The sequence below is a fragment of the Tasmannia lanceolata genome, unplaced genomic scaffold, assembly GCF_043159265.1.
Source record: "Tasmannia lanceolata isolate RefF3 unplaced genomic scaffold, GAP_Taslan_0.1 ptg000019l, whole genome shotgun sequence".
NCBI classification, from domain to species: Eukaryota; Viridiplantae; Streptophyta; class Magnoliopsida; order Canellales; family Winteraceae; genus Tasmannia; species Tasmannia lanceolata.
Genome location: NW_027518696.1, coordinates 2,170,110 through 2,196,506, shown reverse-complemented (window position 1 = coordinate 2,196,506; position 26,397 = coordinate 2,170,110). Strand labels below are relative to the sequence as shown.

At 38.6% G+C, this 26,397-nt stretch overlaps 1 protein-coding gene across 2 annotated transcripts; it reads left to right on the top strand.

Annotated features, from left to right (window-relative positions):
* Window positions 1-1,187: 1,187 nt before the first annotated feature.
* BSH (transcription regulatory protein SNF5, putative (BSH)) lies at window positions 1,188-16,611 on the top strand. Of its 2 annotated transcripts, XM_077362309.1 has the most exons (11): window positions 1,188-1,372; window positions 1,533-1,621; window positions 2,826-2,920; window positions 5,151-5,222; window positions 5,325-5,372; window positions 5,522-5,605; window positions 9,358-9,396; window positions 10,442-10,524; window positions 10,713-10,775; window positions 15,883-15,978; window positions 16,214-16,611. In XM_077362309.1, exons 1-11 carry the CDS (start codon window positions 1,203-1,205, stop codon window positions 16,272-16,274), a joined length of 900 nt encoding a protein of 299 aa, XP_077218424.1. In that variant the 5' UTR covers window positions 1,188-1,202; the 3' UTR covers window positions 16,275-16,611. The 2 variants fall into 2 exon arrangements, with proteins under 2 accessions (XP_077218424.1, XP_077218425.1); XM_077362310.1 differs by lacking the exon at window positions 16,214-16,611 and having other exon boundaries at window positions 15,883-16,193.
* Window positions 16,612-26,397: the final 9,786 nt, after the last annotated feature.

The following is a 26,397-nucleotide window of genomic DNA, read 5'->3' as shown; positions in this document are numbered from 1 at the left end:
TTGGAAAGCCTCACTTCGGATAATTCAATACAAAGAGAAAAAAAAGCGAAATAATTGGGTGATCCTAACTATCCAAGTAAGATTGTATAAGAGCACTAAGACCGGCGATCACTTTAGATGGTTCAATGCCACGTGGACATGTTCTGATCCGTTGATTTGACCCGCAGTCACAAGTAATTTGATCGCGTATTGTGACTCCTTCATTTATACCACTTGCTTTGGGGTAATTCCACCAAGAAAAGTTAAATGGTAAGTATTTACCTCAAAATGGGATGTCCGTTCTACATTTCATGACGCGAATATGGACCACTTAATGATGATCTGCAAGATCGACGGTTTCTATTAAATACCCATGTCCTGTTGTGGGACCCATCAATTGATAGTAATGCCTGAACAAGTGGCCACGCGCGCTTCTTCCTAGCATCTCGAGTATAGAATTGCCAAGCCATCGTGAGAGAGTCAAGCGGGCCTCATAGAAAGAAAGACCAGTTCAAACACAATCCGGACAAGTTGCACCAAATGATACGGAACATTGCCACGTGACACTCGTTTACTGGAAAGATTTGTTCCCAACCACTCTAATCGCTTGCGTTCTCGGAAAGTTTCAATCCGATACAAGCATCTCGTCTCGACACCTCACACACCTCACAGGAATTCCGCTTGTCCCACTCGTTATCGCCCTTCATCCGAAGCAATAGCTTTTCCCGAAATGAAAAAACTTATCCAACGAAACGTGACAAAAGCTACTGAAAAGTGAGCTTATGTGGCTGGTCTCACATGTGACATACATAGGGCAAAATTCCTTTGTCGGTTGTGGCTAGCAAATCGTTGCAAAAGGGAGCAATGAATCCTTTTTTATTTTTGAAAGGAGCAGGAAATGCCAAAATTACCCAAATGGAAATACATAATTTCATATACTCTTGTAAAAATGATAGGTAGAAAATGAATGAGATTCAATTGGAATTAACACAAAAGGGTGGAAGAACTTAGCCCATCATTTTGCCTCTATATATAGTAGTTAGAGTTCGATAGTAGTTAGATTAGATTAGATTATGGAAACCGGATCGAAAACTGGCCCATTCCAACCGAACCGGATTCGGTCCGGTTCTTAAACATCGGTTAAGTATCAAAAGTATCAAGGGCATTAAATGATTCTACCAAGGGTTTTTTGGTCAATTAAGCGAATATATTAGCCAGAAAGTATGAACAGTCTTCCCAAACCTCCACGACTTATTTCGTCTCAGTACCGTTCCAAACTTGTGTTAGGCCTCAGGGGCAAAACGGGAACAAACGCAAAGCGAAAATTCGAAACAAGAGAGAGCATGAGATCGTTCCCACCAACAGTTTCAAAGCTTCCAATCAAATTTAGGATGTAAGTTCCTGAAATCTTTGTTTTTTTATGCGGATTTTTCATGTGGGTCTGTTAGGGTTCCGATTATTTCTATGTTTTGTCCTTTTTATTCTTTCAATTTATCCCATCAATTTGTTTTTAAAATTTTGTGCTGGGTTTTAATGGAGAGTGTATAATACAGCCCAACTGCTGAAAATCTGGTTCCTATTCGTTTGGATATCGAAATCGACGGGCAACGTTTCAAAGATGCGTTTACATGGAACCCTTCTGGTATGCTATTTATTCATGAAAGATTATAAACATATTGGGTCTAATTCTTTACACCTTTCTTCTTTCTGGGTTTAATTGAATTCGATAGTAATTGTTGGGTCAAGAACTATCAGCTAGAAATCCGGTTACAGATAACTACTCAAAGCAAACAATCACAAATAGCGGTTGTTAACCCGCGGAATTGGCCCAAAAAAGTATGTGCAACAATTCAAGTGTGTAGTGAAATGAAGAAAGACACCAAGAAATCAAGAGATACAAGCCTACATCCACAGGCAATAAGAATGGGAAATTACAAGTAAGGGTGAAAATCTTTACTTCTCCAACAATGGTAAAAAACCACCAACGCCCTCTTCTTGCAACCCAATAAAAAACGCAACTCTCTCTTCACACTGTCTTCACAACCTGGAAAACACAATAAAAGTAACTCAATAAACTTGGATCTAAGCTTTTGCAAGAGAAGAAGAAGAAATCCCTTGGAGAGAGAAACACTTTTTTCTTATAGAGAAAGAGCATTAATTCATGCTTTTAGAATCAAGCCCCCTACTAAGGATAAAATCCCTCTTTTGTGGAATTATAAAACACATTCCAAGAATGCCCCTTCATAAAGAAGTTAATACCAAACTTAAGAAATGTGATTTTCTATCACTAATCCAACAATAATTTACTGAATCTCTTTGGTTGTTGACACGGGATCAAGCTCTCTAGATTCATAATTGAAGATGGTTTCAATTGGGAAATCGAGACCCGTCTAAGTTGATATGGAGGTCGCTTGTTTTGTAGCTCCATACCAAAACAATCCCAACCTTGTGTAAAACCCTGGAACATGTTCATGTCAGGCTACTCCACACAAACCCAATTCACAAAGATAATCATTACTGAAATCGATACGTTTTTCAATTATGCAATTACCCTCATACATTTTGCAGTAATTATTTTAGTACTGTTTATGATTTTCAACGCTAGATCATTTGCCTTTACTTTTTTCAGCTTTTTGGTACATTGGTCATGATAGATCCTTTTTTGGTAGGTAATGATAGGCCTTGTATATATTCCTGGAACAACTTTCAATAATATTTTTTGAATAATTCAGTGCTTTGGTCAATGACGTAGCACAATATTAGAGGCATTACTTTCTTCTTGTTTGCATAAAATTCTTCTCTGAAGTGTAATTTTCTGATGAACTTGTAATTTTGCCTTTAAAAAGACCCCGATACTGAAGTGGTGGCATTTGCAAAAAGGACAGTGAAGGATTTGAAACTCCCTCATGCATTTACGATTCAGATTGCCCAATCTATTCAAGTAAGTGACATCCCGTGATCTGTAACTTGAGTGTTACCATGCTTGCTAGTGTGTTGTGTTTTTGAATTCTGAAGAAGTTATAAATCTCTTGTTTTGTATTATGTCAAGGGAACTGATGTTGCATCCCATTGTTATCTTTTAAGGGAGCTGACGTTGCCACCCCATTGTTATCTTACCTTCCATCTCCTTCATTCTTTTTAATTTCTTTCTGTTAACTTACCAACTTGGAGAAAGGCGTTATTTATCTTTTATACTTTAACACTCCCCCGCACGCGTGGCCCACTTGGCAAACACGTGGCACATGTGGTCCCACTTTGGGCCGACCATCGCATGTGGATTTTTGCTATCTGGGAGGTTTGAACTCGAGACTTTTGCTCAGATACCTTGTTAACTTAGCAACTTCTCCAAAAGCTTAAGCTGTTGGAGAAAGGCGTTATTTATCTTTTATACTTTAACACTTTCATTGGTTCATACAACTCATTGGGAATTTTAACAGCTGAAGGAAGTGTTTGAAATAAAGTGTGTGTGTGGAAGGTTGCAAAACAAGGGTTTTGAAATATCAATTCCCCATTTTAAATTTCATGGTAAATATAGAGAATTTGTGCAAACTTTTGAGAAATAAGGGACAGAGAAAAACATTGCAAATACTCCCTATTAACCAAGTGCCCCGTCACTCTACAATATTAGAGCTCCTATGGCACTATACACTTCATCTTGACTGATTTTGAGATGATAAACAATAGGGTCAAAGCTCCTTTGTACAGATAGGAGGCGTTCCAGCACATGTGCCTCTTTGTGGATTGATTCCTAGAATTAATGAGAAGTTATGGAAACAACTACATTAAAATGAAGAATATTATGTTATTTGTGAATGGAAGAAAGCAACTGTCACATCAGGTCAATTTGCATGCTTGTATGCATGCAAGGGAAATATGGACTTCAAATGAGAGGACCATAGCCACATCATTTTTTTCCTGCTGCTTGATGAAGATCTATCTGTTATATCATGGATTCTCAATGAGTTTTTCTAAGCTTTCTAGTGGAAGTGTTCGTCCATGTGAGTGTTAGGGTGGAGGGGTCTGTCTAGTGGGTGTGTGCGTTCATGTTAGTGTGGTAGGTTTGGACAAATGTGGGGAAAGTGCCCTTAAATACAAGGCCAATGCTTGATTCGTTGCTTCAGGTTACTGCCTGCTGAAGAGCTAGCCTTTGCAAGATGGACTGGCAATGAAGTTCTGCCGCGCTTTACCGAATGCTTTACCATTCTCAAACGATGACAAGAGATTTAGGTTCTTCACTGAAGTTCTCTGCTTGTTTAGATTCTTTCCAGATAAGGGTTTGTATTCCTTGGCAGAGGCATCAACATGTTAATATGTTATATTATTTTCAGACGTTGGTTCTGTAATCTAAGGAGACAGTTTGTGCTTGCTGCTCATTTTCTTTTGATTCATGTCCGAGCTTGAACTTTACATGTTTACATTTCTCTTACTTTCCCCTCACTGGTATGGTTTAAAGGAATTTCTTTAATGTCAATCTTTATGTCTGGTTTTCCACTACACTGAAGAACTTTAGATAGGCTTCAGGTTTACTTTTCTGCTTATTCACGGTAGATTTAATAGGATCCCAGCATATCACTGGGTGGAAGGATCTTACTTAAGGCTTGATGCTCAATATCATTAACATACATATTACTATAGCTACTTATCATTGTTATAGGCATCTTTAAGCCACTTCTTTTCTTGCTCAAATATACTGTGTTGTAGTTTCCTGTCATTTCTTTCTCCATTAATATTTGTACTTATTAAAAAATAAATAGTTTCCTGTCATTTCTGGAGTTTGCTCCAGGACAGTGGAAATTTATCTTCATAGTAATCTATGCTTTATCAGTTCATTTATACTTTGAGCTCATTTTATTGATTAGGAGATACATATTACATGGCTGCCCTTGCAGTTCCTTTTTATGTTTTCTATAACAATACTTTGCCTCATTATGCCATTATTTGTTTTGTCTACCATGGAGTTGCAGTAATTTTTTTTTTTATCTTTCTGGCAAACTTTCGTACCTAGTATTGTATCTGATCACTGAATTCCAGATCTTGAGATACACTAAACAGGATATTTAACTCTGAATATATGAAATCAGTAATCTGGTAGAAGTATTTTTTTCTCATGCCTACATTATCATTGTGTCTGATGCTCCATAATTTCTTTTGTGCTCTTTTCTTTTTCGCAGAACCAGCTGACTGAATTTCGATCATATGAAGGACAAGAAATGTATACCGGGGAGAAGCTTGTGCCTCTCAAGGTTTGTTTATTAAGTTTGAACTTTGGAATTGTATCTTTTCCTTAGTTTTTATAAACTTCTATTGTAACCTCATGGGTAATGATAGTCTTGCCCTTTTTGCAGCTTGACCTTCGGGTAAATAGGACTGTTATAAGGGATCAGTTTTTGTGGGTAAGGTTACTTTGGTAAATGAATTTTGCATCATAAGATTGGATAAAGTTATTTCAATTGGAAGGTTTCATTTCTTAAGATAATCTCTATTGTTGGTTATTTCTGTGCACCTATTCATTCAGAAATAAAATGTTAACTATGCATTGCAGGACTTAAACAATTTTGAGAGCGATCCTGAAGAGTTTGCAAGGACCTTTTGCAGGGATTTGGATATTGGAGATCCTGAAGTTGGTGTAAGTACTGGAGTAATGCTTACAACTCAAAGTTGGACATGATAAAGTAGATATTTCTTTTGATGGGTAGATGCTGTGTATTTAAATATTTTGTGTTATTTTCTGCTTGATTGAGGCACATGTCTATTATGCTAGTTTAGATTTATAATTATTAAACACGTGATCTGTGTACTTATATAAATTAATACACTTTAGGTCATGAAACTTATTTTACTTACAAAGTACCACCATATTGTGAAATTTATTTTACTAATAGAGTATTTCCATCGTTAGGATCCTTATTCAAAATTCTGGGTTGGGTGGATGATAAATTGGAGAGGTAGCAAAAAGATTTGCTTTGGGACAAATAGAAAGTTGAGAGCCAAAGACAACTTTCAATAGGGAAAAGGTGTGTAAATCTAAAAGAGTTGAGGTCTTGGAATTTCTAACCTTAGGTTGAGAAACTGATCTTTATTAGAAAATAACATTGGAGATTGTGTGTGCAAGGTAGAGCTCTGTATAGCATTTTCTTTGCTACCTCTCGTTGGCCGCTTTGGAAGGAAAGAAACAAAAGTTTTCAAAGGCGCTATTAGAGGTGTGTGCAGTATCCATAGGCGTATCTTCTATTTGGTAGTCCATTCGGAAATAAACCTTGCTATTTTTAGAAGTATCTCGGTGTCATCCTTCCACAAGCTTTGGGAGGGGACTCGGTTGAGCAGATGTAGCAAGGAGTGTCCTCATCTTAAGTGAGACGCTCCTATTGGAACCCCAAAGCGGAAATTCAACAAATCAAGTCTCGGCAATCCGGACCCTGCTGACATCGAGGGTCTATTGACAATGTTGTATCAATCAAATATAATTTGATTGCGGATAAATGGATCCATTTATCCCAGCCCCATAACATTCAGTGACTTTGGCACTGGACGTTCCCAAAATGGGTACTTTCGGGTCGGGTGAATTAGATAATAGACGTCTGCTGGCATTTCAGCCTTCCTTCTCCTTTCAGGGCCTATCCGAAAGAGAATCCAGTACCTCTTGGTCAGGAATATTTGAATAGGACGAACCGGCCCTCGTGGATATCTTTGCTTCGGAACAAAACAATTCGAATTAGGCTCAGTCAACTGGAATGTGTATTCATGAGTGATTCATCAGATTTGGATTCCTATATATCCACTCATGTGTTACTTCATCATTCGATTCATAGAAGATCCATCTGTCTAGATATCATCATATACATCCAGAAAGCCGTATGCTTTGGAAGAAGCTTCTTACAGTTTAGGAATGGTTTTTTTTTTTTTTTTTTTTTTTCAGTTCTTCAAAAGATCTTTCAGACTTTGGAGTAAATGATAAATCCGGAGATATTTCCATTTCTCCATTCCTTTGGATTCGGGTTGTGATTCGATATGGGATGATATCACATTTCTCCATTCATTCAAGCAAAAAAGTTTTTTTTTTTTTGATTGGGTGGGTTGCCTCTAGTCAATGAGTGAAGTAAAGTGAGGACCCACGGAACGACTAAACCGCTGCTAACGGGGCCCCCGGCTGGAAGTAGGAAACTAACCTCTGACTTCCGTGCGATGACATGGATTATTGAAAAGAATAATACATGGTAATTAGATATTTCCCTTAAATTTTTTTTACCATTTGACCATATCCGCATTTTCTTTGTTTACCGAGGGTTCAATTCCCTCTCTCTTCATACTTTCACCTAATTCACCAACGTTACCATATCGGGGGTCCATTTCAGCGTCACAAATCTTCTTTTTTTGCTTTCACACCAGAAGCCTCTTTCCGATATTTATGTTATGAAAGAGTACGAAAATGAAAAAAAAGATCATTTTTTCCTTATTTGATTGGATCATAAAGAAACTCTTATCGAGCATCTTATCCCATTTTAAAATTGGTTTATTCTGCAGCAGCAAATGCTAGTCACAATAAGGGTTTCAACGAAGCTGATTTAGTCATTAGTCAAGCCGAAGTCAATGGGGGTACTATCGTTAAAAAGTTAAAACCTCTGGCTCGAGGACGTAGTTATCCGATAAAAAGACCCACCTGTCATATAAATATCGTTTTGTCACTGCTTCACAACCAAAAAGAAGCGAGCTACGCCCTTACTAAACTCTAAACTAATAGGGCTAAGCTTGGATCTTGGAGATGGAAGTCTTCTTTCGTTTCTCGACAGTGAAGTAGTTTATGAAATATCTCTCATTTTTTTAGAGTCCGGTCGCGAGGTCTGAATTACTTGACCAACCATCGGAAGATGCAAATACAACAGGTACACTAATCAGTAAGATTGATGAAGTAGCAATTAATGCAAAAAGAGCCAATTGAAAAGCAATAGTCATGCTTGTAATCCTCCAAGCTACCAAAAACTGAACTACACAATTTGATCCCTCTTTCAGTTCAAATTGGCATAAAATGCATCATGGAGAGTGCAGACAGAAATTTGGAATCTTGTGATTATTTGAGGCTTCAGATCATAAAATGGCTTATTTTGATACAAGTCACCAATTTTGATAATTAAGGTTTGAATACAAATACATGCTTTTGATGTGTCCTTAGCCTTTTATTGTGACCACAGGTGTCATACCTCTAGTTCTTCACTCTTACGAGGTTTGGGTGTTGCTGCAAAATGTTGTTAACAAATTTAAGATTGTTAATTGTCAAAGCTAAACTATGAATGATGCACAGAGACATGGATGGGAAAACCTTTCATCACATCATGATTTTCCTTGTATAACGGGGCCCACCCAGAATCAAACAAAACGGTTGATGTCATATAGAGGGAACTCAACCCACTGTAATCACTGACTTGCTGCAACGGTTTTTTCATTCCGACAGGTCCCTCCTTGTTGCTCCCCTTAAAAAAATAATTGTGGCATACTGACTCCTTGTTGATGGCTTTTGTCACTTCCGCCTTCAAATAAATAGAAACCTTTCCAGCATGTCATGATTTGCCTAGGCCCACCATCATTAAACAAAACAAGTGTCATAATGTAGATGGGACCCACTGTATCAGGCCAATCAAGGACATGCTGGAATGATTTTCCTCTTCTAGCATCTCTCTTTTTTTAATGGTTTTTTGTCACTTCCGCCTTCAAATAAATAGAAACCTTTCCAGCATGTCATGATTTGCCTAGGCCCACCCATCATCAAACAAAACAAGTGTCATCATGTAGATGGGGCTCACTGTATCAGGCCAATCAACGACATGCTGGAATGATTTTCCTCTTCTAGCATCTCTCTCTCTCTTTTTTTATGGTTTTTGCCTACTAGTGTAAATAACATGTTATCATTCATAGTTTTATTTATATGACCTGTGCAAGTGCCCCATGTGGAAATATGAAGCATAATAATACATGCCTTAGCAGATAATGTTCTCTTATACCCGAGGAAGATCTTATTTTTGAAATATCTGAGGAAGATATTTAGTTGCATGGTTGAGTATATAGATACTGAACAATTAGGACTCATGGGTCATTTCCAGTATGGGGCTGATATTTCCACCCCGTTATTTATTTTAGATCTTCTGATCGAATGCTAATGATTTTCAATGATATGTGTGAACAAAGGAGTTTAAATGGATGGAAGGGGATAAATGATACCAAAAAAGGGGGTGAAAACGTCAGATCCCATACAGTATAAATAGTTCTTAAACTATCCTTGGGAAGGCAAAGACATATCTTATAAATTTCACTTTAACTGTATGTTTTGTTTTCCCCTCTTTCTTTTCTTTTAGATACTGATTAACTTGTTAAGTTTGTATTTTGCAGCCCGCAATTGCAGTTGCAATCAGGGAGCAGCTTTACGAGGTTATTTTTCTGGCCTTTTGCATTGAAGAATGTATACTGCATAGTTTTGTGCTGCATCATGGAAATGTGTTGTCCCCTTTGTTTGAATATGCTGAGTATGAAGCTTCCTTGTCATTGCCCATAGAGGAATATGTTTGTTCGAATATTTGTGACTTCGAAGAGACATTTCCATGCTTCTAAAACACTGTTAGTCATATAATTACATTTCGTACATGATATATGTTTCATACATGAGAAATCATGCATTATAGTGAAAACTTTGAGTTCCTACAACTTTCATTAAGTCATTGTTGGTTTTACTCTGAAAAAAAAATCCATCTGAAAAAAAGGCCATTCAGTAGAAATATTTCCATAATGCATTTTTTGGTTGGTGATAAAGATTAATTTTCTGTAGTTAATAAGAATTTACTGGTTTCTCTCGATGAAACCATGATCAGTATACTGTCATGAAGTACATGAGGTGAATGAACCATTTACATGCCCAGGTCTTGATATTCTCATGATCAGAGATGACTAGAATGTAGCAGGAGATGCGTAGGCCCTTCATGGTAGGAAAACTCGTGTTCAACCAGTGTGACAATACAACTTGTTGGGATCATGGTTTAAAATTTCAGCCAAAATCCACCATTTCAAAAAAAAAAAAAAGAAATTGGCCGAAATCTGAAATTTTGGATTTCCGCCAGGGCTGTCATCGGCCATTTCTATTTTTTTTTTTCCAAAATTTTGGAGTTGTTACAAAATTTTGGAAGAGGGCAGAATTCTTTTTAATAACAGAATTTTGGCCCAAATTTCGGTCTCGGCCACGGCTGAAACCAACACTGAAACCGAAATTTTAAACCTTGGTTGTGATCATGATAAATTAATCAATGAAAATCTTCAGAAATTTTGTGTTTTGTGGTCCTTTCTAAATATTCTGATCATGCTGGCATACTCTCTTACATGAGCGCACATGTATGATGTCCATATGTTTGTCATAAATGATCTGCTTTTTACACGACAATTTCATGCTATGTTCTGATTGTTCTGATATTATTTCGTATTGCAGTTAGCAATCCAAAATGTTGCCTCTGCAAGGGAAACCAGAATAGGCAAAAAGGGTCGCCGAGGGACAGAATATGTCACAACTAGGTTTGTTTTCATTGTCTTTAGCTTACTATTGCCTCATCCTACTTAGAATCAAGGGATATATGTAATCATCTAAATACTTTGTTTCATGTGAGAAGTGGCTTGTGCTAAAACAAGCCTTTGGGCCATCTTTAACCACTTTTTACTATCCAATTGGACCATTCTTAAAAGAAACTCTTATGTCTTTTCAGTAAGCCCGGAGGCTCCGCCTTGGACTTGATGAAGTTATTTGGTAACAAAGCAAGTGTTATTCGGTAAGTTCATCCTTGTAACTGCTCTATTGTTCTTGGTGGTCTGGCATTATTAGTTTATGACTGGCGTAAATTTCTGGCCTAAATATCTGCAGTAGTAGATCACTAGCAGGTAGGTAAAGATGTTTCCACTAGATTTTTCAGTCCTTTGAGTGGGTTTTGCTTCATTTTATATCTTTTTCGGTGGATTGCACAATTTCCACCTTGGAATCATAGGAAAATATTCAAAGTTCAAACCAACACATGCGGACATCATAAACTAGTTATAACTAAATGCTATAATTGTCTCTTATCTCTGTGTTTTTGCTTGTCTCATTGGTCTGGGCGGCCATCTAATATCCTGCTTGTCATACAGAGATCAACAAACTGTTATTTAGCGTCCAACATAGAATCTACCCATAAATCTCACACAAATGTATGAGGGGGTATCCCTTTAAAAAAAAAATCTCCCACAAATGCTTCTTGCCCATGGGGATGATGATCAAACAAGCTGAAGTTGCCTATAAACAAGGACTCAAACATTTGTGGGAGATTTTTGACAATCTCCCTCCCTGATCCCTCGTTTCTTTTTCTTCTTATTTTTGGCTTCCTGTTTCCTTATTGTTTCTCCGACCATCTGGTCGTGGGGTGTTCAATTTTCTTTTTATAAATAAAATGTGCTTAAAAAACCAAGGATTCAAACATCGGTTTTGGTCTAAGCTTCGGTCCTCACGGAAGTGGAAGTTTATGGAAGCCCATGGAAATGTCACTTCATTCATATTGCAAAAGATAGAAATTGCACCATTGAGAAAGCATGAACGAGATGTCCTGGCTACAATAATAGAATAAACACATTTATTACAACGCTCTCTTACAAAGTATCACTCTTGTGGAAACGCCCTTCCTATCGTTAGCTCCAGTCTGTCAATTCCTTCTTTTGCCAACACGTTAGCTAGCTCATTTGAGGATCCTGATTTGTGCTTGAGCCTTAGTTCAACCATTCAACTCAAGTCTATAACTTTGAGAATTATGGGAGCTAGTTTCATGGGCCCGGGGAACTCCATTGGGCCCTTGAGACTGCATTTTAGAGTCTCCTTTGATTATTGAGTTATTGGGCAGCGACTCCTTAAAGATTCGGAGGCGAGTGAGGAGGGATCACACTTTGGCTTAATCTGAGTTGGGCTTTCCAATCGGTTCGAAGTAGGTGAGATTACTTCTCCAATTTGAGTTACTCCTTTCCTTGAAGATTTGTGAGTTTCTCTCTTGCGAAGTTCCCGAAATAACTGCATATGGTACTAGTTTCCATAGAACCCTTCCCACATCTCTGAAAGGACCCACTCTTTCCTTTGTTATTAAGCTTGGTGGAAATTGGGCTATCATTCTAAATTCCTCTGTGTGCGCGTGCCTGCGCGCGCGCGCGTGTTGAGTGGATTCTTTTCTAATCTTTGGACTCCACTTCAAGGTTGTTTCGCTGGCTACAGTCTACTTTTGAGCGACATTTTGAATGTGGATCCTTACTTATTTGTACATAAAACATAATATTATTTCAGACTCTGGGATTTCCTTGGCATAGATATATGTATTTGTAAGGACTTCTACCTGAGATGGCATCCAAGCACAGGAAGGGTTTTATTTTCAAAAATTAAAGTTCTTGCTAATAGGGGGCTACTTATTCCGATCACGATCTTTTGCCTCTTGAAAGCTCCGGTTCCTAGAATAGAAAATGAAAAATAGATCAATAAGCAAAGGAAGAGTTGGAAGAGATTACAAATATCCCCCTTATGTCCTTACCTAATAGGACTTCTAGGATCAGTGGGGTTTACTACTATCATCACACCATCAAATGACCACTGAAAGTGTTTCATTTTTTTTCTTCACCTTCAATTCATTTGTTTCCTGAGAGTATCTATAAAATCATTAGGAGGCATAGTGGGTCCAGCTCACGTGCGGAGCGGAGATCTCAATTGCAAGATTGATGCTTGCAAAAACCAATGGTTTAAACACATCCTTAGGACATCTTTTTTAATCCTTTGATGACGGCGGGACCAAGGAAAATGGGCCGGATTTGAGATGACCAACAATATTAATGGACAGAATCACCGTCCATGTGATAGTGACTCCATGATGTACATTATTGTTTTCCTTGACGAAAAATGATTGCTCGTCCCACCAGAAGAGACAGAGTAGGAATATTTATTATTTCCCCCAAAATGTGAGTAACGATGAAATTCGTTTTATTGGAATGTTAATGGGACCACATCCAATGCCGTCTCCACAAACATGCCAAAACAGGTTGGAGGAAAACATATGAAGATAGTTGAAATTTATTTCTTATGGGAGTGCTATTGGTACAAACATGCCAAAACTGGAGACCACAGCCGGCGGGATGGTACAAACTCAATGTTGATGGGAGTGCTATTGGTAATCCAGGAAAGGCCGGAATAAGGGGGGTTATTCGAGATTCCACGGAAAGGATACGGATGTCGTATTCTGGTCCGGGGGGCACATGTGATGCAAATGAGGCGGAAGTGATGGCTCTTCTTTTTGGGTTAAAATGGTTCTCGCGGAACAATCTTGGACCTCTCATTGTTGAAGGCGATTCAACTTAACGCAATTACGTGGGCTACAACCTCCTCGAACGGGCCATGGCGGATCCGTGATTTGATTTCGGAAATTAAAGATCTAGTGACTCAAATCAGACCAACTATGGAACATAGAAGGAGGTCTGCAAGCCAAAGATGGGGTTACCCTACAAGAGATGCCGCTATATACGGACCCAGAATTGCGGGATCTTCACTTGTAATCTGGATTTTTTGAATGTTAGCTTTCGGCTATTGTAAACAGGGGGACTAGGGGACATATTGTTCCCTGCCTGCTTTTGCTACTCTAATAAACGTCAATTTTCAAAAAATAAAATAAAATAAAATAATTTCTTATGGTTCCACTAAGAAGAGGATGCCCTCACTATACCAAGACACAGTCCAACTCTTTAATTGCTTTATGCTCTTTGTATGATCAACTTTGGTTTGTACCTTCTCCTTTTCTTTTAAGAAATCTTTTACGACTCTTCAAAAAACCAAAAAAACGACTTTCTATATCCTATCAAGCCCAAACATTACATTGAGTTCTAATCTTAGATCTGCACACTAGCAAGTTAAGTTGAAGGCTTTATGTAAATATTTAATTTGTAACATTTAGAGCTGTCCTTCTTCCTTAAGCACATAAGAGGTAATTCGGAATTTTGTAATACACCTATGATTAAGGTGGGTGACAGCTCTCAAAATCAATTTCATAGCACCATCCTATTATATTTTTCCAAAATTTTTCATATAACCGAAATTAAAAAAACATTGAAATATCTCCGATGCACACACAAAAAGAAAAAGGAAGTGAGATATAAAAATCAAATATATGAGAAAAATAGACAAATAGACAAATTATACACACACACACACACACAAAGATAAAGGGGTCAGATTTTGCACCCAACCCCTTTCTTTGACACGTCATTCTTTTTTAGTTTTTTCTATCATTTTTTGTCAAATTTTCTCCATAATTGTTTATTGATTAACATGTGGGACCTATTTCTCTCTCACTTAATATGTCTCTCCTCTCTCATGAACCAACACCCATTTTTAATGTTTTTTATATGAATGTGCAACTCATGGCCACTCACCCTTAACGGTTTTATCTCTGCCTCCCTCCCTCCCTCGCTCTCTCATGCCGAACAGACATCCTATGCGTAAGATCACTATTTCGAAACTCCTTTGCATTATCGTCGACTCGCCTAAGTCGACTACCGTTTACCTTGGCTGAGTTCGCATTTTACCCTACATCATAAATCAAAACTCATTTGACTCTCTCAAGTTATGACCGCGTCAATCGAGTGCTAGACCGCATCAACTGAGTACTCCGTAGCGCCGTGCCAAGTCGACGCTTTGCTTTTGCCTTTTTTTTATAAGGATCCCCATCTTGAAACCCTGCGTAAGATAAAGAAGTACAAAAAACAACGGTTTAGGTTTTGTTGGAGGAATCCTAAAGAGGATTGATAGATCAAGGATCTAGGATCACCCGATGAAGGTGTTCTCAATGGCATTTTGCTGAACTTGTGGTCACCAGCCGGACCAATGGATCTCTGATCAGATAGACATGTCACAGTGGGCCCATAGAGTCTGTTTAGGAACGAGGATAACATCCACCATCTTTTTAGCATTTCCCTTTTTAGAATTTAGACTTGGGCATGATGGTTTTCAAGTTTGTAGATGATAAGACACTGCTTCTATATTTTTCTGTTGAAGGTTGGGTATGCATGTGGTTTTTTATCCCGTGTGTTTTTCCTTTTTACTGTTAAAAGTGTTAGGGGTTTTGTTTGTTCAACTTAAGGGACTTTCCGGAATTTGATGCACAGCACATAAACGTTAATGAACATCAATATCGCTTTGTACAAGTGAGGAAAATTCTGAAATTCTTTTTGCTGGACACTATCATTACAATATTAATTTATGTTTGAGTCCAAAAAACAGGATAGTTTACTGGTTCAAGAAAAAAAGGATTGCTTGTCATAAAGAATCCAAATAAACAAGCGGAGTAAACAGCACTATTTTATATGATCCGAGCCCCAGCGTATTCAAGCTGATTCAATATATGTGGAAGCTTGAACCTTGGCCTGTATTCTCTTCATGCTATAAAAACCCAATATTGTATAGCCCCTTTTCTTGGATTTTCCTTTTTTTTCCTGAAAAAGATGGGAGAAATCTACAAAAAGGTAAAGGGAGCAAGGTGACTGAAAATGATACCACAGAAAAATTTTGCAACTACATTACAGGTAACATGTGCCTAGTTTTGAGCACTTCCTGGTCTCCTTTTCTAGTTTAATTGGACCTTTCAAACAAGGGTCTTCTAATGTCTTGATAGTTGAGGACACTTATGAATGGTTCATTTAAAAACCCTTGTGATATGGAATTTCAGCAACAGAAAAGCATTATTTCACTGAAACTGTGTACCCTTTGGCTTAGTGCACCTGTTACTTTTATCTCGTGTACTTGCAAGTTGTACTGTAGGATGTATGTTTGAATAAATTTTGGTAAATCGAAGCGTTAGAGTTGACAATTTTCCTGTTCCTATGGTTCAGGAAAAGGAAGGAGTGGGATGTATATGAGCCCATCATTGATATACTGTCAACAGAGGAAGTGGAGACTCTTGAATCAAGAGAAGAGCGAAATGCACGGTGAGTGATGTACTGATGTGACTTACATTACCCACAACAAAGCCTTTATGTTGAGATTTAGGACAAATCCCTTTCACCGTCAGTTACATTAGCGTGCTGATTTCATTGTATCATACAAAGAAAACCTTAGGAAGAAGATCCTGAGGCGAAGGTCCCTTGGTTGAGGTTTCTGTTGTACATTAAATCAAAACTAGTTTATTGTTTTTATGTTGTCATTTATATTACATATGTGTAGCATGAAGAGAAAGCTCGACGACAGAGATGATGGCTATCTAGCAAGATTTACACGCAGCTGAAGTTTACACATGAGAATTTCAATCATACATGGATTCTAGATTGGAAGCCAAGAAAGATCAGCATTGGAACTATCATTCAGAAATTTTTTGACCTGCTCATCTGTTTAGCAGTAGTAGATTCAGTTGAAAATAACAGTAAGTATAATGTATGGTTTTCCGCTGCCCAATTGGGTTGGGCTGCGCATTACAAAGTTTAACATTTCTTCAGGCGCGTAATTTAACTCTGTTTAGGGCTACTATGCTTGGTCTTGACTCTGTTTCGAGCTACTTGTGCACATTTAACTTAACAGTTTACATTTCTTCAGGCGCGTAATTTAAATAACAAGTTTTCTCCTTACCCAAATGAGTTACTTGGTACTTGTCCCTATTCAATGAGATTTTCTGTACAGATGATGAAGTTAATCAGTATAAGCTACCATGAATGGTTGAGAAACTGGTAGTTTGAGTTAAATATAGAATGGATTTCAGATATGATCTAATACAACATAAAGGTTCAGTTTCTAGATGCAGACCATTTTCATTGAGAGAACACGATCATAGAAAGAAGTTGGTAGCCGCGGAATTCAAGTTCTCACATACGAATGAAAGAAATATGTCCAGGTTAGCCTGAATACATGCATAGAACTGAGTTCTGTCATGCTCAACTTTGCTAAGGATTACATCAAATTATCTAGGACTGCAGAGATTCAAGCTTTAATGTGCCACTGTTTACATGTGATTCAGACCTTCTGCTGGATTCCATTGTTCTATGCTTTAAATCCCATAATTTTTATACTCGACTTTATTGTGACCCACCGTAGCTCTCGTGGCCCTGTTGGACAGACAATGTTCCCATGACTAAATCTCCAATGGATGTAACATCCAAGATTTGGTTTATGGTTTATTCCATCTTATGAACTACATCAGCCTCAATGATCAGCAAGCTTGAAACTATGTTATCTGAAGCAACAGTGACTTACCCAGTTGATTACCAGCTTTCTCCACAAGAACATGTAACTCTGCTGAAGTGGTAAAACCGGTTGATGTCTCTAACAATGATCTCTCATGCAAAAATCTCTGAAACAAGCTTCTTAACAGTATGACAATCACTGCAAGTTCTTAGATTCTAATTTACCCTAATTGAGGCTCCCATTGGAAAGCCTATTAACCCAAATGCTAAGGCTAATTTCTCACTGTGATACCACAAGCTCTACCAAGTTATATCATATTATTAGGCAAGGATACCACCCGACACATTTTACACGTGGAAAATGAGTTGGGTGGTATACTTGCCTAATACATACTAGTTTCAGAATGTGATTTGACATACACCGTAAGCGCATAACTCCTTTTTTAAATATCGATCCAGCTCTTCCTTACTCTATTCACTTCCGCCAGTCTCCTAACCTCCATTCTTTCTTATAGCCTCATCGGTTTCTCCATTTCCAACTCAAAAAACTTACCAATCTCCAAATTCACATAGCTCCTGCAAACCCCAAGCAAAGCTTCCCAAATAGAGACTTGATGAAGCTCTTCGCTTCATTCAACTAACCAGCTCGACTGTGCATATCAACCATGGTGGCGTAATGCTCAGACCTGAGCCTCATCACATGAATTTGAGACAGAATCAAAGTAGCTGTATCCTTCTTCTATTAGACCATTATGGCTACAAGAGGGAAGAACACAAACAAATGTTGTGTAATCAGGTTCAATCCCCACTGCGCTTGCATTTCCTCAAAGAGTTTGATTGCTCTATACGTCTGGACACCTTTTAGGTTGTTACGGCCCTAAGAGAGGGCCTACCTAGGTATGGGACTAAGTGGGACCCAAGCCTGGTATAGGTCAGGTTTAAAGGACTCATACCGGCGCGATCAGCTCTGGAGCTTTTGACTTATTAATTACCTATATAATAAGTAAATTAATGAAATATACAGATATACTCTACACTAGTATACAACAATAACAATGTCAGCCAATAAGCAAAGATTAAGCGAACTCACTCAACCTTACCACCAAGGAAACACAAGACACAGTGCAGTTGCATCGATTAACCTCTTTGGGTTAGGGAACCGAAACAGATTCCTAATTTGACAGAGTCTAGTCCACGCGTGAGAGCTTTCTATGCTTAGCGCTAGGAGTGGCACTTGCTTTGCTTCGTTAGGAGAGGGATGAACGGAGGAAAGAAGAGTTGTACCGAAGACTTTCTATTAGCATACAATCCGGATCTCTGTCACCTCGTAGACTCGGGAATGCCCGCCTTATGCTCCTCTAGCCTTACTCTCTATATGTACGCCTAGCTGCAAGCTACGGCTTGGACTATCTAGAAGGAGAGCGCTAGTTTTTGGAACTACACTTGATATCTACCCGTTTGCCCTTCCTACACTCTCCAGAGTGTTTAAAAACTCGTTGACAACAAGGAACTTGCCCGAGTCGACAAGGATTTTTCTTGGCCGCATTCCGCGTTTTGTCCAATAAAAACTCATTCGACTCTCCTGAGTTATGAAAGCGTCAACCGCATTCTTGGCTGCATCCGCGAGGAGTCGACAATCAAGGCAAGGAGGCTCTCAGGTAATTCAGTCTTATGGTTCTTCATTATCTGCATATGACCTTTTTTTCCTAGGTGCTCATTGCTCGTTATGCTCGGCAGGAAGAAAACAGGGCAACACAAAGCTCCTTCGATAAGGCATGCTCAAGCCCTCTACCGGAGGGGACGAACGAATAGAGGCACTCAAGTTCAACACCGATCGAAAAAGACAACTAACTCGAGCTACAACATTTGGGTTCTCCCAATAACTAAAAAGTTCGCCATGCTTGAATCTAACTGGGGTTCACAGTAGTGGAGGAACTGGCTCATGAATTAAAGATTCTAACGGTAAGATATCTAATAAACTGGATGTGGAAGTTTGGTAGAATGTTACGGTCCTAAAAAGTGTCCCGCTTAGGTATGAGATTAGGTGGGAACCAGCCTAATATATGACCCTAATGAATTCCACCCGCTCTGGAGCTTAAGCTTTTGGCATAGGGACATAAATTTCTAAGATTATTTGATAATGAAATAATGTGCCTTATCGAAAGCCCGATATACTAGGGGGCGAACTGTTGATATATTACCCTATTGCATTCCATCACAAATTTCTAAGATTATTTGATTACGAAATAAATAAAGTCCCTTATCCAATGCCGATATACTAGCAGGGTATCTGCTGGAAAAGTTCACCCCCGTTGGGTGAAATTACTTCCCCTTAAGAAAAACACGGCATGTGGATAAAGATTGCAAACTAATACTATTTTCAGGTAGTTTTGACGCACAAATCTTGAAAAAGTTGAGGTACAAAGACCCTTTTGCCCGCCCTTACACCCTCAAAGCCCAACCTCAATCATTCTCTCTGTAGTCCCATTTTGAATATTTTATTATTTCTTACTGCTTCTTTCGGCTAGCATTTACTACACATTGATTCCCTTAAGACCTAGCCCATTTAATTCATATTGATTCCCTTAAGAACCTGGCCCATTTAATACACAACGATTCCCTTTAGGGCCTCATCATGTAATGAAACCCTACTATTAAGAACTGCTACGTTATTAGTTATACCGGCAACATTCCTTGGCCCGTCGTTGTCAACCAAAGAAAACCCTAAACTAAGAATGGCACCGTCATTAAGTATATCTGCATCGTCTTTTCCACTTGATGCGAGTTGATTAAAATAGATTGTCAGTTGATAGATAAAAAATTAGTAGTTTCCCACTCCAACTGTTATATCCACTGATCGAACCATTGTTGATTAATTGATCGTTCTAATTAGAAACAACAACGTTATTAAATATATTGCCAGCGTTTTTCCCACTTGAACCCTTATATCCACTGATCGAACCATCGTTGATTGAGGTAGTTGATCTCCCCAATAAAAAACAGCAATGCTATTAAATATACCGCCATCGTTTTTACTACTCGAACTGTGATATCCACTAATCGAACCATTGTTGATTAAGGTGGCGATAGCCTCAACCAGAAATGACAATGTTATTTTGTAACGATCCGATTCCGTCAAATCGCTACGAGCAAAAGAACAACGCAAAAATCATGAAATTTTTTTTTAATATATATAATCAACAACCACGACAAAAATCTTATTCCAAATTAAATAAGTCTACCATAACAAGAGATCCTTTCAATACTCATACTCCAAATGAAAGGTAAAGTTTTAATTACTAAAGTTCAAACTAAAGAAAGTCCCGACAAAATAAAAATAGAAAATGACGCAAGACGTCATAGCGCAATAATCCATGAAGCGAACTCTCCGATCACACGATCCCTTATCCCATGGTTTCTTCGTTTGCAAACGCTCCGCCATTTAACGCTTCAACCCCTGTGGTGGAGGAAACAACGTTAGAGCAGGGTCCTCCAGAGACCGAGCGGAGTAAAAGGAACAATATAAAAGGGCATACAATAATAATTCAGATCTTTAGCAATCATCTAGAAGCAATAATAAATAACTGGAGAATAAATCTACGCCATCTATATCAGTATAAACAGGAATGAATGACAATAATAAATGATATGTTATGTGTGCATCGAATATGTAAAATGAGACAGCACTTTCCCCAGGTACATCCAGCTTTTTTCCCAGTTTACTTTTCTGTCAGTTCTTTTCTGACTTTTTCCTTTTTTGCCGGTGTCCTTGCCGCACGACTACCCACTACCCCTGTCCAATGGTAGTGGCGTTATGGACTCGGATTTCGGTCTCGCATTTAATGCCGAGCCGTTTCGGGGATACTATCCCTTTGGATGGTTTGCCAACGAAAGGCTGTACACGCTTCTCGCGTAGGCCTTTGGATCTTAGGTCCCAGGATGATACCACCACACCCTTAATTTCCCCTTCACTCTCCCCCATGTAGGATATGAAATTAGGGATTTTAAGGTACGTTACATTTTGCCTTCTTTTCCTGCATACTTTCACATAAAGGTTAGAAACAGTTTATTATTTATTTCATTTCAAGTAAACAAGTATAATGACCTATACAGTTATCACAAAGAAAATAGTATACGTAAGATTACTTTGCATGAAACAAGTTATATTGAAACCATTACAACACAAGGTTTAGCTATTACCTGCCTTAACTTACAAATGGGGAAGAATGGACGGTTTCTGATAGGTAGTGGAATGTGATAGTCCTGGAGTCAAGTGATAGAACATAACAGTGTCAATTTTTTTCCTTATGTTTAAGTTTTCAAAAATACGTACAGGTATTACGTTGAGGCCCTATCTTAGGTGAAACTCATGCACATAGACATATCATTGCTGTCTTATCTTTGGACATGAAGGATATATACCCGGAGAAGACTCTTGCTGCCCTGTTTTTTTTTTAGCGGCCAGCAAGAAGACACATGAAGGACACTATTGCTGCCCTGTTCTGGGGCGTAAAACTTATGCACAGAAAAGCCTACTACTGCCATGTTTGAGGGCATGAACTCACACACAGAAACACGACTGCTGCCCTGTTTGAGGGCATAAAACTCACACACAGAAAACATCATTGCTGCTCTGTTTGAGGGCATAAAACACGCACAAAAAAACACATGACTGCTGCCCTGTTTTGAGGGCATAAAACTCACACACAGAAAAACATCATTGCTGCCTTGTTTGAGCGGATAAAACACGCACACAAAAACACATGACTGCTGTCCTGTTTTGAGGGCATAAAACTCACACACAGAAAAACATCATTGCTGCCCTGTTTGAGGGCATAAAACACGCACACAAAAACACATGACTGCTGCCCTGTTTTGAGGGCATAAAACTTGCACACAAACATATAACACTGCTGTCCCGTTTTTAGAATATAAAATACGCATATGAATGACGTAACCTGTCCAGTTTTAACACACAAAAACATGCATATATCTGTCTCTAAATCTTTCCAGTTTTGATACATAGAAATACACATATAACGGTCTTTAAATCTGTCCAATTTTAATATATAATAAAATGCATATAACTGATCTTAAATCTGTCTCGTTTTGATACGTAACAACACTTATCAACCGTACATAAATCTGGTCCGTTTTGGGACCAAGGAAACACGTCAACAGGGTACAAATCTGGACCGTTTTGGGACCTATAGAACATACATTAACATGGTATAAATCCGGTCCGTTTTTGGAACCGACAACAACACACAAAATAACGCTTAATTTGGCCCATTTTGGGACCAAGAAGAACACACACAAGCATTGTTAAATTTGGTCCGTTTTGGGACCAAGAAAACACTATAAGACAGGGAAAGTAATAAGGGTACTTACTTGGATGGATCTAGGGTATAAGGAGAATCAAGTGTAAAGCTCTTGATCTTTTCCATAAAGGTAATTTGCTACTAATCTTATAACTACAAGATCTTTTCCATAAAGTAATTTGCTACTAATTAGGGAATTTGAATTTTAAGTGAATCAATCTATCCCACTAAAAGAGGTGTGCAAGATCTCCCTCAAAAGTGGAGATCAAATCTCCAACCTATCTTATTTATCTCCTCCTTTCTTTATATTTTACTGGATTTTCATTTAATGAGGGTAGGTTTCCCCTAATATGACTTACTTTCTTATTTAATATGTTTCAAATGATTTCTTATTCTGCGGAAAACTTAATCCCCAAGCTACCGAAACAAATATAGAATAGATTAACAAGAGCCATTGATCTCTGGACCGATTGATCTAAGTAGATTAAGGATGAATAAGAGATCCTATTTCGGGATCAAGGGTTGGTCTAAAGTGGATTGATGATCTTGATCCTCGATATACGATCTAATGGTCTAAAATTCAAAATTTAAGGAATTGAGAGAAAGTGTCAAAAAGTGGTCATTACATATTTAATATACTGCCAGCGTTTTTCCCACTAGAACCTTTATATCCACCAATCGAACCATCGTTTATTAAGGTAGTCGAACCAGTGTTTTTCCTAATTTATGAACCACAACATCTTCCTTTTACAGAGGCGAGCTATAGTTGAGGTGTAATCTCGTGCAACAAATCTGAGGAGGCTATCTAATAGTGTAATAAAGGGCAATATGGTCTTTTCTCCTCTACTTTCTCAAAATTCCTTCATGTTTTGACGTAAAGTCCAAAGCTACCCAAAATGGGTATTATTTTGCAATCTTTGATTTTCTCCTTCCCCTCCCAATACTAAGGAACAGTTACCAGCACCATCATGCTTTTCTTACTGTGGATGGGATGCCCTAAGTCATATCCTGTATTATGTTGGAAGGGTCGCCTCTATCAAACAGACGGTTACGATCGATCAAAGTAGGACCCACTTACTATAGCGGGTGGTCCACTAGACCTGGCAAAATGGGACCTGTACCCGCGGGTACACCCGGCCCGTAACAAGATTTGCGGGTACGAGTACCAATTTTGTTACCCGTGAAAAATACCTGCACCGGCCCTGTACCCGTGACCAGCTGGTGGGTTTGGGTCGGGCCCTGGTGCCCGTGGGTTACCCGTCAAAACTAGGGTTAGGTATTTTCTTCGGTTTTCATTTTTCAAAGTTTCATTCCCTAAACTGCTAAACACTAAACATAATGAATTAAAGAGGAACTCATGAAACGCTAGCCCAACCAACCTCCTGAGATAGCATTCCCTCTCCCATCGCCGACCACCGGCTACCGATTCTCCCACCACCTTTGCTCTCTCTTCTCCCTTCTTTCGACTAAGTTTTGTTTTTCTTTTCTAGGGTTTTGTTTCGTTTTATCTCTGGTTCGTCTCGAGGAGTTTCGATCGGAAAAAAGAAGAGTCGATCCATTCTCTCCCTTACCTATTCTCGTATACCCAAAACCCCACCTCCCATCTTTGGCAATTTGGCCGGAATCCGAGCTAAACCTCCATCTCCTCTCGATCCATCTCCGAAACCTCCATACAATCTACCATCGATTATGATATTCCCAACCCAAATAACCTACAAAAACCATCTTCATTTCCCCCACTCCAACATCGATCAGCCATAATCCCCATTCCGGACAACCCTCCATCTTCCGGCCATCCCCATCGTTCCTTACTAGCTCCATCACATCTAGCTTCTATTTCTCCTAAAACCCTACTACAAAGTCCTTCATTGCAAGCTCCATCTTCCCCTTTAAACCCACTTCTATTTCTCCATTTTCATTATCTACACCTTTCTCAAACTCATTTTCCATCTCTCTTTTTTAACCCAATTTCACAGACCCTATTTTTACGGACCCCGTCCCATTCAACAGTTACCACCACTACCATCAAACCCCACCCAGATCTTGTAACTTTAATTGGGTGCTGAAATTTGCAAAGAATGGTTGGTAAACTTACAGCAATTTATAGTAATTTAGGCTGTGAAATGCATGAAATCGTCGTTGCCGCAAAAGTTTTTTTTTTAAAAATAAATATAAATTTGCTGAGTTACACGCGGGTTTATCCAACCCGCGCGGGTTGAGTCTGGGTTCATGAAAAAGCACCAGTAGAATCGCGGGTATGTTTACCCGTACCCACGGGTTAGGTGCCCGTGTGGGTCGTACCCGGGCGGGTTACCCACGTTTCTTTACTCCGATTCTTCTGCCGTTATGACCCGGCTTGAATAACGAGAAAGATGACCCACCGACAGCTCAACCATAAATGCAATACATTGGACACGTGTCATTAAACGAGGTGTCGTTGCTAATCAACACGTGGCAAATGCTGACAAAGGACCGCGTTGTCGGTTAATTAAGGAAAAGCAGAAGAACGTGCGAGCCAATGTCGTCACCGTTAAGTAACGTGGTGCGTCGTATCACGGGTTGGCTATATCGAAATGACGAAACTACCCTTGAATCTCCTTAAGATCAATGGATGCGATCATGTACACGTGACATATATGATTTAAACTGTCCTCAAGTCAGAAAGCCTAACAGTGACAGTCTATAACAAATTGACAAATTGTAAAGTAATTAAGTAACTAAAGACCCCATTATTAAATTCTGTGGCGGTAACGTTTCCATACATACCTTAGCGGATAAGTTACAGTCCCAGACAGGAAACTTCCATCTCAACCGTCCACTGTGCCACGTGGCAGTATTAAAGTTACTTGATTCTAGTTCACTTTGACTTTACTTGGAAAGGACAGCTGGCAGTGTCCTCGGCGATTCAAGACAGGCGAGGAGTTGAGAGAATCGGAAGAAAAGGAAATAAAATAGCCAAGGATAAAAAAGAAATAAAAGTCCAACGGTCCCGATCGATTAGAGGAAGTGTGTACTTTTATGATTATATCATAATGCCAGGACCATTTTAGTGGTCGGCATGGAATTTTTTCTCCACACCCATGGAAAATCTTGTCCACATTTTCAGGACATTGGAGTCAAGTTACTCAGAAGCTCATTTTCCATGAGCAGCATGCTATTAAGATACGGTAACCCCTTATTTTAATAATGCCACTCCTCGCTCACTTGTATTCATGCATGGTCATGGTTTTAAATTTCAGACCGAAACCAAAATTTTCCGAAATTTGATATTTTGCGACGTACCAAATTTCGGATCTAAATTTTGAGAAAATGGCATTTAAAATATATATATATATATATACCAAATTTCGGATTTCGCCGAAATTTTGGATTTTGGTGGGGTCCGAAATAGGTACCGAACTGAAATTTAAAACCTTGTGCATGATTTTAAATTTTGGACATAAATTTTGGATTTCGGTTAAGTCCGAAACCGAAAAGTACCGAAACTGAAATTAGCGAAAATTTCCAAATTTTGATCAAACTTTCGAAAAAAAATGCCTTTTCTTATTTCTATACAGAATTTTCGATAAATTCTGGCCGAGCTAAAATTTTGGTTTTGGCCACGACCGAAATCAAAATTTAAAACCATGCTTGTATCCTCCTCCCCTAATAGGGTACTACAACTTCTAAAAAGCTATCAAAAGTAAGCCTGGTGACCATATAGGTTTTCGTTGAGGGGTTATATCTCATCAATGAACGAAAATCTATGGACAAGGAAAACTGGTAGGCCCAACCAAATCCGACGGTTAGATTCAAAATTGATTAGATGATTTGTTTAGTGACCCTATCGGATTTCGCCTTTTGTTATTCTAGTATGAATTTTTAGGACCAAAAAATGAGAAGGGTGTCGGTCACGTTCACTCGATTGATGCCA

Bases quoted from the DNA above. Each gene is read 5' to 3' on its own strand.
- BSH (XM_077362309.1), top strand. From the start codon at position 1,203: ATGAACAGTCTTCCCAAACCTCCACGACTTATTTCGTCTCAGTACCGT. The intron at 2,921-5,150 runs GTAAGTGACATC...TCTTTTTCGCAG, and splicing joins AGATTGCCCAATCTATTCAA to AACCAGCTGACTGAATTTCG. The intron at 15,979-16,213 runs GTGAGTGATGTA...ACATATGTGTAG, and splicing joins AGAGAAGAGCGAAATGCACG to CATGAAGAGAAAGCTCGACG.